General features: G+C 37.2%; 1 protein-coding gene and 1 long non-coding RNA gene across 7 annotated transcripts in view; one reads left to right on the top strand and one right to left on the bottom strand.

Moving 5' to 3' along the window:
• Positions 1-19,385, top strand: part of Tet1 (tet methylcytosine dioxygenase 1) — a 137,324-nt gene that overhangs the window by 70,918 nt on the left and 47,021 nt on the right. For all 6 annotated transcript variants that reach the window (XM_078041215.1, XM_078041210.1, XM_078041206.1 and 3 more), the window contains 3 exons: positions 6,039-8,307; positions 13,309-13,399; positions 13,953-14,046. In XM_078041215.1, the coding sequence (XP_077897341.1) occupies positions 6,039-8,307; positions 13,309-13,399; positions 13,953-14,046 (2,454 nt within the window). The remainder of the gene's footprint in view (positions 1-6,038; positions 8,308-13,308; positions 13,400-13,952; positions 14,047-19,385) is intronic.
• LOC120885341 (uncharacterized) overlaps positions 18,560-19,385 on the bottom strand; it is a 52,356-nt gene continuing 51,530 nt past the window's right edge. The window contains exon 6 of the long non-coding RNA XR_005727902.2: positions 18,560-18,794. This is a non-coding gene — a long non-coding RNA (uncharacterized LOC120885341). The remainder of the gene's footprint in view (positions 18,795-19,385) is intronic.

Genomic DNA, 19,385 nt, shown 5'->3' with positions numbered 1-19,385 from the left:
TAGTCCCAAAGAAAGGAGACCGAGGTCCGCATGAAGTTTAGTGATTTCTAGATTTTGAATCAATATTTCAATTTACACTGTCTATGCTTTAGAACCCTTTTTCTCTATTAACATACTGCCCCTCTTTCAGCCTCCCTTCACTCCACCCTTGAGTTAATAAAGGACTTTGGATTTAAAGATTGGGTGGCTAGATTAGGGTGGAGTTTTTGTTGGGTGTTGCCATGAAAAATTAGAATAAAAAAGAAGCCTGTAGTGAAGGGGAAGTGGGAAACTTATCTAGTCTCCACTATAGCTCCCAGAAGGTCCAGGCATAGAAAAGTCACAGAAGGTGGGGTGAGTGAAGATCCTGTACTTTACTTTGACTCCAACTAAGTGGGTTCAGCTGCTGATTATGGACAGAGTAGAGAGAGATGGAAGAATATTGGGATGAGAAAAGTTGCTAAAGTAAGTGGCTGGAATTGATCATGGAAAATGAGCTATCTTTTTTGCAGGTTTAGTTTGAAAGATAGTTTTGGTTTTGGTTTTGCCTTAGACGTTCATTTTGTATTTTTGGTACTGGAGATTGAACCCAGGAGTGCTTTGCCACATCCCCATCCCTTTTTATTTTTTTATTTTGAGACAAGTGTCTCATTAAGATGCTTTGGACATGCTAAGTTGCTGGGCCCAGCAGTGAACTTTGAGTCCATCCTCTTACCTCAGCCTCCCCAGTCACTGTGATTATAGATGTGCAACACTGCAGCCAGTTTATTTATTTAGTTTTTTTGAGCCGGGCTTTTAGTAAGTTTCAGAGACTAACCTTGGATTTGTGATTCTTCTGCTAGAGCCTTTGGAGCCACGTATTCATTTTAGAATTCTTCTCATTTTAGAATCTTTAGGTAACCCTTTGGGTACCTGCTTAATCTTTCCTTTGCCTTTTGGGGGCCTGAGCTGTGGGTATTGGGAATGTAGCCCAGTGAAGCTTGTTGAGCTATGTTCCCAGCCCTTTTTATTTATTTAGGTAAATTTCTTAGGGCTTTGCTAAATTAGGGAGACTGTCCTTGAACTTGCATCATCCTGCCTCAGCCTCCAGAGTTCTTGGGAGTAAAGGCATGCTCCACCACAGCAGCTTTCCTTTGCTTTTAAATTTGGTTTTCTTAGAAAGCTCTATTTCAGTATTAAACAGGGTTGTGAGTGTAGCTCTGTCCTAGCATGCCTCTGGGTTCAATTTCCCAGTACTACCAAAAAGAAAAGAAATAAAAATGGAAAACTCTTGCTTCTGGGCTGGGGTTGTGGCTCAGTGGTAGAGCGCTCACCTAGCACTTGCCTAGCAAGTGGGTTCAATCCTCAGCACCACATAAAAATATATAAAAATAAACCATATTGTGTCCAACTACAACTAAAAGTATGTATTTTTCTAATGTATTCTTGCTTCTAACCTTCCTACTGTCAGCATGACAACTAGTATTTCTTTTTCTTTTTTCTCTGCATACTATGTAATAATTAGTTTCTTCTGTGTGTGTGTGTGGGGGGGGTGCTGGGGATTGAACCCAGGTCCTTTTGCCTGGGAGGCAAGCACTGTACCAATTAACTGAGCTATATCCCCAGCCCTTCCTTTTTATTTTTTTCTACTACACAGGCTCTATGTTCTATTTATTTTTGGTGCTGAGAATTGAACCCTATGACCCTAGCTTGCTAATCAAGTGTTCACTCCCATGCTGCTCCTCCTTCCCCTACCAGACTCACTTTTTCCTTTTTTTACAGTATCTAACATCAAGCCCTCTATCACTGTGGTACAACCCCAGCCATTATTTTTGTGTGGTGCTAAGGATCAAACCCACTTGCTAGGCAAGTGCTCTACCTCTGAGCCACAACCCCAGCCCATAGCAATGGAAATATTTTTACTCTTTTGTGGCTACATAGTACTATGTAGGCATCACAATATACTTCTTATAAATGAACATTTGGATATATTTAATCGTTTGTTATAATAACCTTCAAAACATTATGTACATGTATATATATAAAATGCTTTTACATGTATTTTATTTATATAAAATACACTGTCAAATAGCGTACTACAGTGATACTGCCACATCGATGTTCATAGCAGCACAATTCACAATAGCTAGACTGTGGAACCAACCCCGGTGCCCCTCAATAGATGAATGGATAAAAAAAAAATGTGGCATTTATACACAATGGAGTACTATGCAGCACTAAGAAATGACAAAATCATGGAATTTGCAGGGAAATGGATGGCATTAGAGCAGATTATGCTAAGTGAAGCTAGGCAATCACTAAAAAACAAATGCCAAATGTCTTCTTTGATATAATGAGAGCAACTAAGAACAAAGCAGGGAGGAAGAGCAGGAGGAAAAGATTAAACAGAGTCATGAGGTGGGAGGGAAAGGGAGAGAAAAGGGAAATTGCATGGAAATGGAAGGAGACCCTCATTGTTATACAAAATTACATATAAGAGGTTGTGAGAGGAATGGGAAAAAATAAGGAGAGAAATGAATTATAGTAGATGGGGTAGAGAGAAGATGGGAGGGGAGGGGAGGGGGGATAGTAGAGGATAGGAAAGGTTACTATTATGGCACTATGTAAAAATGAGGATGTGTAACCGATGTGATTCTGCAATCTTCGTAATGTTTTGAATAACCAATAATAAAATAAAATACACTGTCATTATGTACAATTTTAACAGTACAATAAATCTTCAAATTTGAAATTGTTATGTTACAGGATAAATTGCAAAACTCAGGAACTTGAGATGTAGTTCAGTGTTAGAGTGCTCATGTAGTGTGCATGAGGCCCTGGGTTTCATCCTGTCACTGCCAATAAATAGTTTTACTTCTTTTGTTTTGTTTTATTTTTGTTTCTGGTACTCAGGATTGAACTCAGGTCCTCATGTATGTTGTAGAAGTTCTCTACCACTCAGCTACACTGAGTCTTCCTTTCAAAATTATTTTTCCATAATTAACTATTTTTTTCTTGTGGTATTGGGGCCTTGTACATGCTAGGCAAACACTCTTTATCACTAAGCTACAACCACAGTCCTCTCCTTTGTTGTTTTTGTTTTGTCTTTAATTTGAAGACAAGGTCTCCATAAATTGTCAACATCTCAAACTTTGAGATCCCTCCTGCCTCAGCCTTCCAATCACTGGGATTGAGTTATCATGCCAGGCCTAGATTATTAACCTGACCACACCTGAACTTGAATTCCCCACCCTACAGAGATATCATAGGCACCCAGTTGCAATATAAACAGCAGGTATCAGAAAAAGATTAACCATGTAAGTACACACATGCACACACATTTAATAGAATGCTTTTGTAATTCAGTGGTTGCTTTTGAGAAAACAGAAAAAGGAAATATAATTGGCTTCCACCAAAATGGAATCCACCGGCCTGTTTTCTATGTATGTATTACTTACTTATTTTGTGTATATCATAAGATATTGAATCCAGGGATGCTTTAACATGAAGCTGCTTCCCCAGCCATTTTTGTTTGTGGGGCCTAGGGCCTTGCTAGATTGTTTGGGCTGGCCTTAAACTTGGGGTCCTTGTCCCTCAACTTCCTGTAGCTCCTGTGCCATAGCAACCTGCTCAAAAAACTGTTTTCTAAGTCTTACTTTAATAGATGGCTGTGTCAAGGCATGTTTTCACATATTTACAGATCTATGGCACCTAGTGTTTTAAAGTGATGGAATAAACTTAGTAACAAAGTTCTGCTGTTTTTAATTAAGCTCATTAATTAATATGAATTTGTTATGAAGATCTTCTGGTACATAATTCTTAAAAGGACTTCAATATATCATTGTTGGGCAATGTATCCTCAGTGTACTTAGATATGCATATCTGTAAAAAAGAAAAATGAAACTCCCCATTTTCAGTTCCATTTTCCAGTGATATAAGTAGTGTTAGCATTTTTGGTTTTATCTTACTGGTGTTTCATCTGGGCTAGATAAATGTTCATGGGTCTCACAAGAAAAGGGATGATAACATCAAACTGCACTTGTTTATTTGATTACTGTTACCTTGTAGGTGTCAAACCCCATGCTACCCCTACCACCTTGAGTTGGTGATCAAAGCCAGGGTCTTATCTAGTGTGCCAGCCAAGTACTCTTACCACTGAGCTATATCCTCAGCCTATTAATTTTATATGTATTGCGGAGGACTATCTTTCCTTACTCATCTTTGTGTTTGTAGGTGTTGTAAATTTTACACGAAATTCACATTTTTATTTCCATAAGTAGTTTTACTGGAATAGAGCCACATTTTTTTTTTCTCCCAAATTATCTGGCTATTTTTCCCCCCATTATAACAGGAGTAGTTGTAATGGAGATGTATAGGCTATAAAGTCCAAAATGTTTATTCTCTATCCTTGACAGGAAAAGTTTTCCGAACTCTGATATAAGCCATGTCTATTTTGGCAAACTGACCATCTGTTTATCCTGAAACCTCTTTCCTTTTTAACAAATACCTTTGTTTCAAAACAATTGTAGTGCTTGGAGCAGTGGTGCATGCCAGTAATCCCATTGACTCTGGAAGGCTGAGGCAGGAAGATCACAAGTTCAAAGCTAGCCTTAGTGAGACCCTATCTAAAAACAAAAAATAAGAAGGGCTTTGATATGCCTCAGTGGTAAAGTGCCTCTGAGTTCAATACCCAGTACCTCTGTGTGTGTATGTTTGTGTTTGATGCTTATTTGGACTAGAATTCATATATATATATATATATATAATCTTGTATTCTATGAAGTTGGAATCAAAATTTCCTCTAGTATTGAGAAAGAGATAACTTTTGCTAGGCATGGTGGTTCAATCTGTAATACCACATATACCAAAAAACCCCAGATATTTTTAACTCTAGATATACCCAAGTCTGTTAATTTATCAACTACACAGTGCATTTGCTCAGTGGTTAATTTTTTAAAAATTTATTTTACATTGCTGAATATGGAACTCAGGGTTTCTGAAATGCTAAATAGTTTATGTATGTTGTATTGAGTAATAAATTGTTAGTGTAGAAATTACGGTAGTGAGAATATAACAAGGTAGATGTATCTCAAAAGCGTAATGTAAACTTTGAAAATAAGCATAAGAAATCTATGATGTGCTGGGTTCAGTGGCACATGCTTGTAATCCCAGAAGTTTGGGAGGTTGAGGTAGGACGATCTCCAGTTCAAGGCCAGCCTCAGCAATTTAATGAGGTCCTAAGCAACTTAGTGAGACCCTGTCTCAGAATACAGAATGAAAAGGAAAGGGGTGTAATTCAGAGTCAAAGAATCCGTGTTTCACTCCCCAGTACCAAGAAAGAAAAGAAAGAAGTCTATGATCTTACTTATCTGGACAATATTTATCTGTTGAAGGCTGATTGAAGACAGGACAGAGGAGTTTCTTGCTTAAGAACTGGGTACATCACTATTCATTTTGTGAAAATTCAACAATTAGGATTTGTATTGTTTTTGTATGTAAGGTTTTTGTCAATTCAATTAGCATTTAAATGATTGATATTGCCCATTGAATGAAGCCAATATTAAATATTTTATAACTACATATGGAAAAAGGAATGGATGTTTGTTTAAAAAACATGTGATTTTGAGCAGTGTGTGGTAGCACATACCTAGAATCCCAGCACCTCAGGAGATTGAGGCAGGAGGTTTGAAAGTTCAAAGTAACAAAGATTTGTTGAGGACAACAACCATTTGAGACTCTGTCTGAAAATTGAAAATAAAAAGGGATTGAGATTCGGCTCAGTTGTTAAGTGCCTCTGGGTTTAATCCATGGTACCAAAAAGAGAAAAGAAAAGAGACATGAAGTTTTGACATTAATCTGCATGATAGTATGATAGTTTCTAATTTTTTTTTCTCTCATCCTGTATTCTACTTTTTGGTATTTTATGACTTATCTGAATGTATGAAAGGCAGAAATAATAATCTTTTAGGTTATATCCATAGAGACTTCACATTTCGTTGATATTAAATTATAAAGTTCCTTTTGCTGTAACTTTGATATTTAAGTAGTTAATACGGGTAATTTCTGTATTTATTTTACAGGTAGATTTTGACAACAAATCAGTAAATGGCCCCAAGTCAGAATCCATGGAATACAGCAGATGTGGTTATGGGGAAGAAAACAGTTTGGAATTGAACAGACATCCCCTTGAAAATGTAACTAAAAATGAAGAAAGCATGACAGGTATCAAGGTGGACAGGTGGACACAAAATAAGAAAATACATTTAACAGATCAGGTCAATGGAGAAAGTGTAACAGAGGCTGAAAAATCAAAAAACTCTGATGATGATAAGGAAGAAATTAAACCTCCTAAGTTGTTTGTACCAACAATAAGTAATGGCATTACAAATGTACAGTGTTTACCAAGTGAAACAAATGTGTCATTTAACAAATTTAATATTGAAGAATTTGATAAGTCATTGGAAAACAATCCCTGTAAATTTTTGAAAGATACTGCCAATCATAACAATGCCATGAGCTCTATTCCTTCTAGTGCAAGTGGTGGTCATCTCAAGGGGAAGAGTCACATGTTACCCTTCTCACAGCCTGGCTTTAACTGCATACTCGTTGAAAATTCTGCAAACTTAAATAGTCATACTAATGCACACAATGAAGGAGATCAACCAAAACCTCCTGAGAACATACCAAGTAAAGAAACAAAAGATGGGTCTCCAGTTACATCATGTATTTTATCCATGATGCAAGATAGGAATTTAACTATAGAACAATTGGTCGCCATAGAGGCCCTCACACAACTGTCAGGAACCCCATCAGAGAATTCTTCACCATCGAAGTCAGAGAAGGATGAAGAAACAGATCAGACAACACCTTGTTTCCGTAATAGTTACAAAGTTATCCTCTATTCTGTAACAAAAGACCTCCATGACCCAAACTCACCAGCCCTTCATAACTGTCCACCTCTCCAAAAGGAAAGTTCTTGCAACACAGTAGTGTTCAATGGCCAAAATACCATGTCCAAGTCACAGCACAGCTCAGCCACGAACCAAGCATCTGAAGAACCACATGAACATTCAAAAGTATCAAATTCAGACTCCCTTTTTTCCCCAAAATCAAATTCATCTAATATTGATACCAATAAAAGTGCATTGGAAGGCAGAACTAGTCTTAATGACTTGCCTCACTTGTCGCCAAGAAGTAATAAATTGGAGCAATCTAACCAGTTATTGGACAGTAATAAAAGTTTAAATTCAAAAGGTGATCCATCAAGTCAAGATGTATCCTACAGTCAAATTGAAGAAGATGTTGCAACACAATTAACACAACTTGCATCAATCATTAATTTCAACTATGTAAAACCAGAGGAAAAGAATATTGAAAGTACCCCAACAAGCATTGTTCCATATAATGTGCAGCAAAAAATTAGTCAGGAGAAGGGCACAATTCAACAGAAACCACCACCAAGTGTGCAAAATAATCAAGCTCCATCGTTACCAAAGCGAAAGAACACAACCCAGAAAAAGACAAAATCTATCCCATCAAAAGATCGTCGGAAAAAGAGGCCTTTAGCTATAAACTGTCAAGAAAACAAGCAGAAGCAGCAGGAGCAGTTGTCCTATGAATATAGTAAGTTACATGATATTTGGGTAGCATCCAAATTTCAAAGATTTGGTCAATTTGGGTCACATGATTTTCCTATTCTGCTGGGGAAAATTCCTCATTTTGGGAAAGTACTCAAACCACTGACTCAAGCCAGTTTATCCCTACATCAGAAAAAATTATTTCCTCCACTCACTCAGATAAAATTTGAGAGAGACACTGAATCAGTACAGCAAAAAATGATGAAGGTTGAACCATTGGATTCTCTCCCATTATTTCCTAACAAAACAGAATCTGATGGGCAGCAGTTTACAGACAAAGCTTGTAATTCTCAGGTACAGTCAACAGTGAATGTCAATCAGAAAGCTCATCTTGTGCCCCAGGCCTCCTTTCCACCTAACCAGTGTGCTAATGTGATGGCTATTGATGACCAAACACGGTTTCAAGAAGATATTCAAGAGCATCTTGTGCATCAGAGACTGACAACATTGCCTGGTGTCTGTTATGAGACACCCTTACCAGACCCTGCACATATTCTCAGGAATGTTAATGCAGGAAGTTCAGGAGGAATTAGAGTGGTTTCTATCAAAACTGAAGAGACGGTCTGTTCATCTAGTGTTGAAACATTAGATTTTTCACTGGCAGACAGTGTACAGACAAATTTTAATTATGCCGTGAACTTTCTTAGTAACCCTGCAAAAAAATTGGCGGCTGCAACAAAAGAATCAGAAGCTCCGGCTTGCAACTGTCTTGGTAAGTGCTTGTATAGACGTGTTCTTTCTTCTGCAGAAATGGTCACACATCCTGACAGATTCAATGAATCCTGTCTGATTCATTGAATAATATTCTTTCCCCCATAGGTAAGGTGGACTAAATAATTCTCTACCCATTTTTCTGTTAGACATTTAATCCATTCTGCTGAGAAAAGACAGATATTTCAACTCATAGTGCAGAAAAGTAAAGGTAAACTTTCTCTCCAAGCAAATGTCTCAAGTTGCTCGACATGATGGCACAGACCTATAATCCCAGGGAGTGAGAGAGGAGGATTACAAGTTCAAGGCCAGCCTCAGCAATTTAGTGAGACCCTATGTCAAAATAAAAAAGGTCTGGGAAGTTGGTAAAGGATTCTGGGTTAGATTCCTCAGAACAACATCAAAAAAAAAAAAGGTCTCAAGTTTAGTGTCATAGCCTTAGAAGGATTTCTTTAATACTTTATTAAAGACTAATTGTTCTCCCAATATTTAGAAGAATTTTGACTTAAGAGGATTTCATTAAAAACTTTTTCTGGTTAGCTAGTAGGTGCATACAGAGAATATATAGAACTTAACAAATAACTATACAAAGTCTCATCCACTTAAGAATGGTTTATTTCTTTTTCAGCCAGGTTCTACTGCTTCTCTATTTTGCAATTGAAAATGTGTATCCATGTATTAAGAAATTCTTTTATGTTAGTTACTGCTAGAATTCATAAATCTTTTTGAGTTTTAATCTATTTTAATACTTATTCTGCAGATATTAGTTTTCTATTTCAGTGGATAAGTTTGTCCTAATGGGGGGGGGGTGTCACAGTATATTTTGTGCCTGAGGAGTCATTGAAAGAGAATATTGAGAAATTAATAATTTTTTTTATTAGTACTAGGCATTGTTAGTAATGATGCTTATCATTGAGCCACATCTCCAGCCCTTTTAATTTTTTATTTTTTCACAGAGTCTCACTAAGTTGCTTACGGCCTTGCTAAATTGCTAAGGCTGGCTTTGAACTTGCCATCCTCCTGCCTTAGCCTCCCTGAGCTGCTGAGATTATAGGCATGTGCCACCACACCAAGCTTCATTTTTTAAATTTTATTTTATTTTCTGTTGTGGGACAGTGTCTCACTAAATTGCCCAGGTGGCCACTTAACACCTTCTGCTTCAGCCTCCCAAATTGCTGGGATTGTAGGCATGCACCACTACATGGTTCTTCTTCTTTTTTTTTTTTTTAAAGAGAATGTATTTATTAATTTATTTAAAGAGAGAGTGAGAGAGGAGAGAGAGAGAGAGAGAGTTTTTTTTTAATATTTATTTTTTAGTTCTCGGTGGATACAACATCTTTGTTTGTTGGTATGTGGTACTGAGGATCGAACCCGAGCCGCACGCATGCCAGGCAAGTGCGCTACCGCTTGAGCCACATCCCCAGCCCCACTACATGGTTCTTAACAATTACTTTTATCTGTGGTTAAAAGGCCTGGTGTAGGGCTGGGGTCATGGCTCAGCAGTGGAGTGCTTGCCTCGCTTTTTTTTTAATTTTTTATTTTTTTTATTGGTTGTTCACAACATTACAAAGCTCTTGACATATCATATTTCATAGGTTAGATTGAAGTGGGTTATGAACTCCCAATTTTACCCCAAATGCAGATTGTAGAATCACGTCGGTTATACATCCACAATTTTACATAATGCCCAATTAGTAATTGTTGTATTCTGCTACCTTTCCTATCCCCTACTATCCTCCCTCCCCTCCCCTTGCCTCGCATTTTTGAGGTGCTGGATTTGATCCTCAGCACGACATAAAAAATAAATAAACAAAATAAAGGTATTGTATCCATCTACAACTTAAAAAAAATTAAGAAAAGTCTTGCTAGGGTTAAGATTCTTCAGTAGTTCTTTAGAAATTTGCTTAGTATTTGAATCAAATACTTAGTATTTGAATCATGTGAAAGCTTAATTTGACTCATTGATTAGTCACTGTGTTCAAATTTCACGTAAGCACTCAAATATAATAAATCCATTGATCTTGGGTGTGGTGATGTGTGTTTGTAATCCCAGTGAATCAGGAGTCTCAGGCAGGAGGATTTCAAGTTTCAGGCCAGGCAATTTATCCAGTCATTGTCACAAAATACACAGAGATTTGGTTGTAGCTCAGTGGTAAAGCACCACTGATTTCAATCTACTGTACTAAAGGGAGAGAAAAAGTAATCAGTAATCATAGATGGGGGGAAAAAAGAGATTAAATAGATCATGTCATTATAGTTTCTTAATCTTCTCATTAAAACCCCTTATTTCAGTGATTATAGAATTGTAACAGGACAGAATTTGTGAAAGAACTTGTTTTGAACTCCATCTAAATAGGTTTAGTTATTAAAACAGTCTCACTTAAATTATGGCCCAAATGTTGGACATGATGGTACATCCCTGTGATCTCAGGGAATCTGGGAAGTTGAGGCAGGAGAATCACAAATTTGAGGCCAGGCTTGTCAACTTTGTGATCCTGTCTCAAAATATAAAATAAAAAGGGCTGGACATGTGACTCATTTATAGATGGCTACTGGGTTTACAACCTTGTGCCAGGGTACCCTCTTCTGGGAAGCACTGCACAGTCTGAAGAGTTGAACTGAAACATAGATGTCTTCATTCATTGCCAGGGATTGAACCCAGTGGCACTCAGCCCCTTGGCCATATCTTCAGCCCTTTTTTATATTCTATTTAGAGACAGGGTCTGGATGAGTTGCTTAGGGCCCCCCTAAATTGCTGAGGCTGTCTTTGAACTCCGGACCCTCCTGCCTCAGCCTCCCAAAGTGCTGGTATTATAGGCATGCCTGGCTGAAACTAAGAGAGATTCTTATACTAAGGAAAGAGAATAGTTTAACAGTGGTAAATGGTTCACCATCTGTAGCTCCTACTATGAGTCTGGTTCTATGCCATGTCTTCTAAAATTCACAACATTCTTGCATAGAGAATACTTATTATCAATTTTTACTATTTTACAAATGAGGAAATTTGGGACCCAGAGATATTCACAATTTGAAAGTGACTGAACTGGGATTAGGAGACAGGCAGTGTCAACTAGAGCCCATTCTTATAATCTCTACTGTCTCTTTCTTCAAAAATCCAAAGAATAAGAGGAAGAATGTGTTTCTGTGTATAATTACAAATGGAAAAAAAGGCCAGCAATTCAAAAAATCAATATATAACCTGTACAAGTCTTGTTTAATTGTATGGATGGTTCTAATAGATGGTGGTCTTTTTTCAAGACCCTTTCCTCATGCAAAGTAAGCAGTCACAACCAAGTATTAAACTATGGTATACACTGTCACATCTATGTCTAATCGTTTACCTCTGAGGGTACTGTGCTCACACGTGTAGGATGACCAAGTAGGATCATCAAGTAAGGCAGGGTAATGGCTTTCCTTCAGGGGCATTATTTTCTAGTGAAGTGTAGTAATAGGTATCTAGTGTTTCTCAAATTTAACACTATTATTTATTTGGTGGTACTAGGGATTGAACCCATGGCATTGTGCATCTAAACAAGCCCTCTACCACTGAGCTATATCCCAGCCCGAATTATCAGCATTTTAGAACACAGGAGGCTGTCCTGTGCATTGTGGGATTTGATTTTTTTGGAGGGAGCACCTAGCATTAGCTAATGCCCTATCTACAACAAATTTGGGCCAAGTTTCTAGTTTTTTTGGGGGGGCAGGAGATTGAACTCAGGGGCACTCAACCACTGAGCCATATCCCCAGTACTATTTTGTATTTTATTTAAAAACAGGGTTTCGGGGGAGACTGGGGTTGTGGCTCAGTGGTAGAGCACTCATCTAGCCCTTGCAAGGCCCTGGGTTCGATCCTCAGCACTACATAAAAATAAATAATGGTATTGTATCCAACAAAAAAATAAATATTAAAAGAAAAAAAAAGGACAAGGTTTCACTGCATTTCTTAGCACCTTGCCATTGCTGAGGCTGGCTTTGAACTCTGGATCCTCCTCCTGTCTCAGCCTGTGGAGCTATTCACTGGATATTAGTGCTACTGTGCAGGACTAACACACAAATCAAAGATGCAGATATTCCCCAGTGATTCTAGTTATACATGATTTTAAATCAGAAGTATGTAAATATCTTTTTCTGTTCTCTGAGAAAAAAAATCCCTGTTATACTTTTCTATATGAATAAACATTATTGCTGATTTTTATTTTGTCTCTGGTTTGAATGTAGGTTTTTCAAAGCACCACTTTGCAACTTGCTGTTTTAATTTTATAGCTTTTAAAATTTTTTTAGCTTTTTAAAATGTTTATACATATTATTTTTCAGTAACTTTATTATATTCTATATAAACTTCCTATGATTTATTTAACTTATCATTTGCTGGGATTTTTGTTAAGGTTGGTTCCCTTTTTTGATACTATTGGTAATTGTAGCAAGGAACATTCTTGTATATATATATATATTTTTTTTTTTAGAGGTAGAGAGAGAGAGAGAGAATTTTAATATTTATTTTTTAGTTCTCGGCGGACACAACATCTTTGTTTGTATGTGGTGCTGAGGATCGAACCCGGGCCGCACGCATGCCAGGCAAGCGCGCTACCGCTTGAGCCACATCCCCAGCCCCATTCTTGTATATTTCCAATCTAAATACATAATTGTGTGTGAAGTAAGATAAGTTCTTAGTAGGGAAATTGATAGGCTCAATTTTAAAAGGAATTGAGGTCAAGCTTCTCAGACCTATCAGTCTTGGATAAGTTTTAATTTGTGCCTTAGTTATAATTTTTTTTTTTTAAAGGAGGAGATCAGATAATAAAAATGACCCACCCCATCCTCTGATGGTTTAAAAAAGAAAGAAAGAAAGAACATTAGGAGCAGGAAAACCTCGCTGACTAAGATCTTGAAAAGATTCATGGTTCTGAATTAAAACAAAAACAAAGCAAAAATAGTAAAAGAGCTCCTTGCCCCTATGAAATTTTGTAAGGCTCTGGGTCTAATAATCTTATTCCTTCCGCAGATCGAGGTATACAAAAAGACAAAGGCCCATATTATACACACCTTGGGGCAGGACCAAGTATTGCTGCTGTCAGGGAAATCATGGAGAATAGGTGAGGAAATTTGTTTCCCTGTTAAAATCATTCTTTATTGTGGACCTGACTCAATGCAGATAAGTTTATCTCTGGGAATAAATATGAGGTGAATAGAGAATTTTGAGGAGTTGGATGTTTGTTAGGGCTCAGAAGAAAAATGCCCATATGTTCTCCTGAGTCCTCCTTATGAGTTGCTGGGTGCTTAAAAAGACTCTCAGGAAGCAAGGCTAATTGTCTATAATTAATTCAGGAATCCTTATTCATATATATATTATATAATGTTAGAACAGTTCAAATTAACACTGCGAACATTAAGTTAACCCTGAATTCCCGTTGCTTGACTTGGACTCAGTTTAAGGATCAGTAAGAAGAACTATGAAATAGAAATAGAAATGTCTGCCACATAAAAGCAATTTTTTGGCAAAAGTAAATTTATGAGGAGTGTTTGATTTTTTTTTTTTTTTAACTTCTGTTCATCTCTATCTCGTGTGCACATAGCAATTAAAAACAAATTGTTTCAAGTGTAGATTGTAGTTAATTAGTGTATTCCCTCCACTCTGCTTTGTAATAGGTATGGCCAAAAAGGAAAGGCAGTAAGGCTAGAACAAATCGTATACACAGGAAAAGAAGGAAAAAGCTCTCATGGGTGTCCGATCGCTAAGTGGGTAAGTACTTGATATTTGGAAATGTTTGAAAATACAGGTGTTAAATGCTTTTTGGGGGCGGTCCCATGAAAGCTTGGATCAGAAAAATAGCCACAAGGTGATAACAAGGCAGTTGTCTCTTTTTGCCTGTTTTGCATTTTATTGCTAGATGTATACCTTTAGAATATTGAACACTTGTCATTTTTATTTTAAACAACCAGTTTTTTTTTTTTTTTTAAACAAACCAGTTTTCCCTCAGAGCTTTTAAAAAGTTTTGTTCTCAGGCTGGGGATGTGGCTCAAGCGGTAGCGTGCTCGCCTGGAATGCGTGCGGCCCGGGTTCGATCCTCAGCACTGCGTACAAACAGAGATGGTGTGTCCGCCGAAAAAAAACTAAAATAAATAGATAAATTCTCTCTCTCTCTCTCTCTCTCTCTCTCTCTCTCTCTCTCTCTCTCTCTCTCTCTCCTCTCTCTCCCCCTCTTCTCTCTTAAAAAAAAAAAAGTTTTGTTCTCCGGTGTTACATGTTTCTTTTCCAGTTTACTTGCCTTGTGTATCTCAGCTACATATTCTCTATAGTAATGAATTTATATTCTATCAATTTTATTCTATGAATTTATTTCTTCAGATACAGTTAGCTAGTCCATCAGATAACTTCAATTTTATATTGATTTGATGGTGATGGTTTTATCTTGTTTCTGTTTCAGCTGTGATCCTTCTGGGATTTTCTTATTAAGTATAGGTCATCCTGGCAGGTTTCTCTGGAGAGAGAATATTGAAACTGAGAATTGAGTGAAGTTGGGCTTGTAGGGAACTGAATCAGGAGGATCACTTGAGCCCATTCTGAGCAACAGAGAGATACATCCTTTTTCCAGAAAAAACTATAGAGTGCGGGATGGAGTTTAGCTCAGCGCTAGAACACTTGCCTCATACTTGTGAGGCACTGGGTTTGATTCCTAGCACCACATATAAATAAGTAAATAAAATAAATGTCCATCAACAACTAAAAAATATTTTTAAAAATCTATAGATTGAGCTAAAGAAAGAGGCAAACTATGCAGAATAAAATACTCCCAAGAATGTAGGGAAGAGCATTCCTAAGCCCAGAAACAATAAGAGAAAAGGTCTTAGATAAAGAAAAAGGGGACATTGAGAGAAAAAAAAAAATGCCAGGTGATGGTGAAAAGATGGGCAGATGCTAGATCATGAGTGTTTTTTCAGCCATAGTGAGGAGTTGAGGTTTTATTCTATGAGCAATAGAAAGCATTTGAAGCATTTTCAGATAGGGGTAAGCTATCTAGTTTCTAAATAGTAGTCTAAGGAATTCATTGGTAAAGTGTATATGAAGATATGTTGATGCTTAACAGATTACCTGAAAACCTGTGGTATCTCTGAACAACAATTATGTTCTTTTGTGGGTTGGGAATTCAAGAGCAGTTGACAAGGGTGCTTTTTGGCAGAGGGTGTCAGGAGGTTGTAGTCATCTGGAAACTTAACTACTGAAAGGAGTGTGCTATAGATGCAGAGTCACTTCCAGACTCCCTGTTTGAGGCCATAGGTATTTTTTGTTTGTTTGTTTGTTTGTTTTTGTTGTTGTTTTTTTGGTGGTGCTGGGGATCAAACCCAGGGCCTTGTGCATGCAAGACAAGCACTCTACCAACTGAGCTATATCCCCAGTATATATATCCTTGATGGCTGTTGGCTGGAGGCCTCAATTCTTCATCATAGAACTGTTTAAATATTCCCTTGGCCTGGAAAGTTAGTTTTACATGCACCCGCACCCTGAAATAAAAGGGCAAAGAGGGTAACCTATGATGTCTTCATGGTGCCTATGTAGATCAGTGCTGTTTGGTGGACAGGAAAATGTAAGAGCACAAATATCAGGAAGTAGTGAACTTTGGGGCCATCTTAGAGACTGTCAAGCACAAAATCAACATCCATTCTTCAATAAAAATAAATAAGTTACACTACATTGAGCTGGATGTGGTGGCACATGCCTGTAAAACTAGCTACTTGGGAAGTGGAAACAGGTGAATCACAGGTTAAAGGCCAGCCTCAGCAACAAAGAGAAGGCCTAAACAATTTAGTAAGAACCTGTCTCAAAATAAATTTTTCACTGTGCGATGCTCTGGAGGTTGAGACAGGAGGATCAAAGCTAATCTTAGAAAAATCTACTCAGTGAGACCCTGTCTCTCAAAGTAATACAAAATAGGACTGAGGGTGTGGCTCAGTGGTTGAGTGTCCCTGAGTCAATCCCTGGTACCAAAAAAGTGGGAGGGGTAGGGATGTTGCTCAGCAGTTAAGCTCCCCTGGATTCACTCTCTAGAACCTCTCCTTCTTCCCTGCCATAAAAAGAGCACTATATTGGCATATTAAATTTTGTTTATCTTATTTGTATCTTCTCTAAATGGCTAATGCTTTCATTTTTTGAATATTATATCATAATGCTCTTAAAGATCAATGCTGTTCATTATGGAATATGTCGAGCAAAGTTTATAAAATGTAAGAATATGATTTGTCCATAATTATAAAAAGAAGTCAGTTGTAATGGAATTGCTATAATCTCAGCTACTGGTGAGGTGAGACAGGATGATTACAAATTGAAAGCCAGCCTAAGAGGCCCTGTCTAAAAGACTCTTCTTGGCTGGGGGAAAGCAAATAGCCTGTTGTTGTAAACTGCCCATGGAGACTTCCATGGCAGGGAACTGAAAGCAATCTCAAGTTGCTCTAGAGAGTGGTTCCTGACTAACAGCTACCAGGAAAAGAGGAGCCTCAGTCTTTTTTTTTTTTTTTTTTTTTTAAGAGAGAGAGAGAGAGAATTTTAATATTTATTTTAGTTTTCGGCAGACATAACATCTTTGTTTGTATGTGGTGCTGAAGATCGAACACGGGCCGCATGCATGCCAGGCGAGCATGCTACCACTTGGGCCACATCCCCAGCCCCGGAGCCTCAGTCTTAGCAATGAAAGAAACTAAGGGTTTATAACAGCCAGAGAGCCTTAGATAAGAATCAAAGCCCCTTGGATTTCAGCAGCTAACACATTGGACTTCTCACACTTGGAAAGTGGGATAACATGTTTGTGTTGCTTAAGTTCTTAAATTTTTGTTAATTTGTTATACAGTAATAGAAATCCAACATAAGTGGCATTATTTTTTGCTTTGTTAATTATCTTCATTTATTTGTTTTTATGTGGTGCTGAGGAGCAAACCTAGTGCTTCACTGGTTCTAGGCAAGCATTCTACCACTGGGTCAATGAAAGGAAATACTTTGAGACACTCAGCCCTGATACTCAAAAAGTGTGTCCACAATGAAGCACAGATCCTGGTAGAAGAAAGGAGATTTACTATTGTTGAGTTCTTGTGCTCTGGGAACTGAGAGCTCCCAGGGAACGAGAATGATCCTATCTATCTATTTATCTATCTATCTATCTATCTATATATATATCTATACTCCTTTATAAAGAAGCCCTTATAAGTTTAGTTTTCTGGGCCCCAGGAAGCCTTTGGGTTCAACAGGGCATACAAGTATTCTAGATTTGGGATACTGAAGGTATTGGAAGGGATTGGGTGAGATAATCACGAAGTTAAAATAATAATAAAAAGAACTGGGGATATAGCTCAGCATTCTAGTGCTGTCCTCCCCCTGCAAAAATGTGTGTGTGTGTGTGTGTAAATGAACAGTCATGAAACAGCTACCCAAGTTAAAAATAAACATTGTTGGAGCTAGGGTTATAGCTCAGTGATAGAGTGCTTACCTTGCACTTGTCAGGTACTGGGTTCAAGCCTCAGCGCCACATAAAAAATAAATTAAATAAAGGCATTAAGAAAAAAAGAACATTATTACATTCCCAAAAGCTCCAATGATAAATCTTCCCTAGCTTTTGTGATAATTTATTTTTAAAATTCTTTTTAGATATACATGGCAGTAGAATGTATTTTGACACATCACACATACATGGAGTATAACTTCCCATTCTTGACAAGAGGTTGAATATGATGTGGAGTTTCGCTGGTCACATATTCATATATAAATATATTTGAATATAGGAAAGTTATGTCCAATTTGTTCTAATTTTTCTGGTTCCTTTTCTGGACACCTTCACCTTATGTTTTCTAATAGTTTTGTTTTTATCTTGCCCCTATGTTTCACCTTGTTCCTTTGCTAAAATAGATGGCAGGGATTAGTTCCCAATATGTAGCACTGGTAATTGACATATTCATTTAGTTGCATCTGCTAGTTATTTCTGGATCCATTACTTATTTGCCTAGTAAGTAGCAAGGAGTAAAAATATCTCTTGAAATGGCAGCTGTCTTCCCCCGTAATGCGTAATTAACCCAAGGTAGTTCAGTTATATGATAGGGTTTTGTATGATTTCTCCTTCGTGACTTCTAAACCTCTTCTCATGTAATAATAATAATGACACTAACAGAATTGCAGTATGTCTGTATGTTTAAGACAAAATTTGAATCTCATTGTTCATAGAAACTTCTTGTAACACTCTGAGTTATTAGGTACAAAGTGTATTTGTTCAGCATTTTCCATGAATCTCAGGTATAGATAAATTGCTTTCTTTCTTTTCTTTTTTTTAGAGAGAGAGAGAATTTTAATATTTATTTTTTAGTTCTCGGCAGACACAACATGTTTGTTTGTATGTGGTGCTGAGGATCGAACCCTGTCCGTACGCATGCCAGGCAAGCGCGCTACCGCTTGAGCCACGTCCTCAACCCGGCTTTCTTCTTTTGTCTTATGTGATATTTCCTTTTTTCTTCCTAGAACAAAAGAACATCTCAGTATAGTGTAGTAGTATATCTCCAACTTTTCATAAATACAAAAATAATTTAGAGAGAAGGAATAAAATAAAATTCTGTTGCTGAGTGACTTAATGAGTGAAAGTTTTAATATCTTTTAATGACCATTCAGTAATAAAAACTTGGGCTTGGGATGTAGTTCCATGGTAGAGACCTTAACTAGCGGGGGATGCACCCCCCCAAAAAAAATCATTTTGATAATAAAAACAGTTATTGATGTAGCATGTTTGTGGAAATGAAATAGGTTTTATAAATGAAATCTAAAAATAGTAAGTTTAATCAAACTTTCCAGGTTATCTTATAAAAGACCAAATCTGTTCATTGTCAAACAATAAGCTCCTGTTAAATAAATGTATACTGAGGTTAGATAATACTTAGAAAACCAAATATTTTGCATTTGAATTGGTATCTTGAAGTAGTATGGATGTTTTCCATATTAGTTGTTTTTTTTTTATTTTTAGCTGTAAATGGACACAATAACTTTATTGAATTTATTTTTATGTGGTGCTGAGAATCGAACCCAGTGTCTCACGCATGCTAGGTACTCTACCA

The sequence above is a fragment of the Ictidomys tridecemlineatus genome, chromosome 1 (assembly GCF_052094955.1).
Source record: "Ictidomys tridecemlineatus isolate mIctTri1 chromosome 1, mIctTri1.hap1, whole genome shotgun sequence".
NCBI lineage: Eukaryota > Metazoa > Chordata > Mammalia > Rodentia > Sciuridae > Ictidomys > Ictidomys tridecemlineatus.
This window is presented reverse-complemented; position numbering and strand designations above follow the sequence as displayed.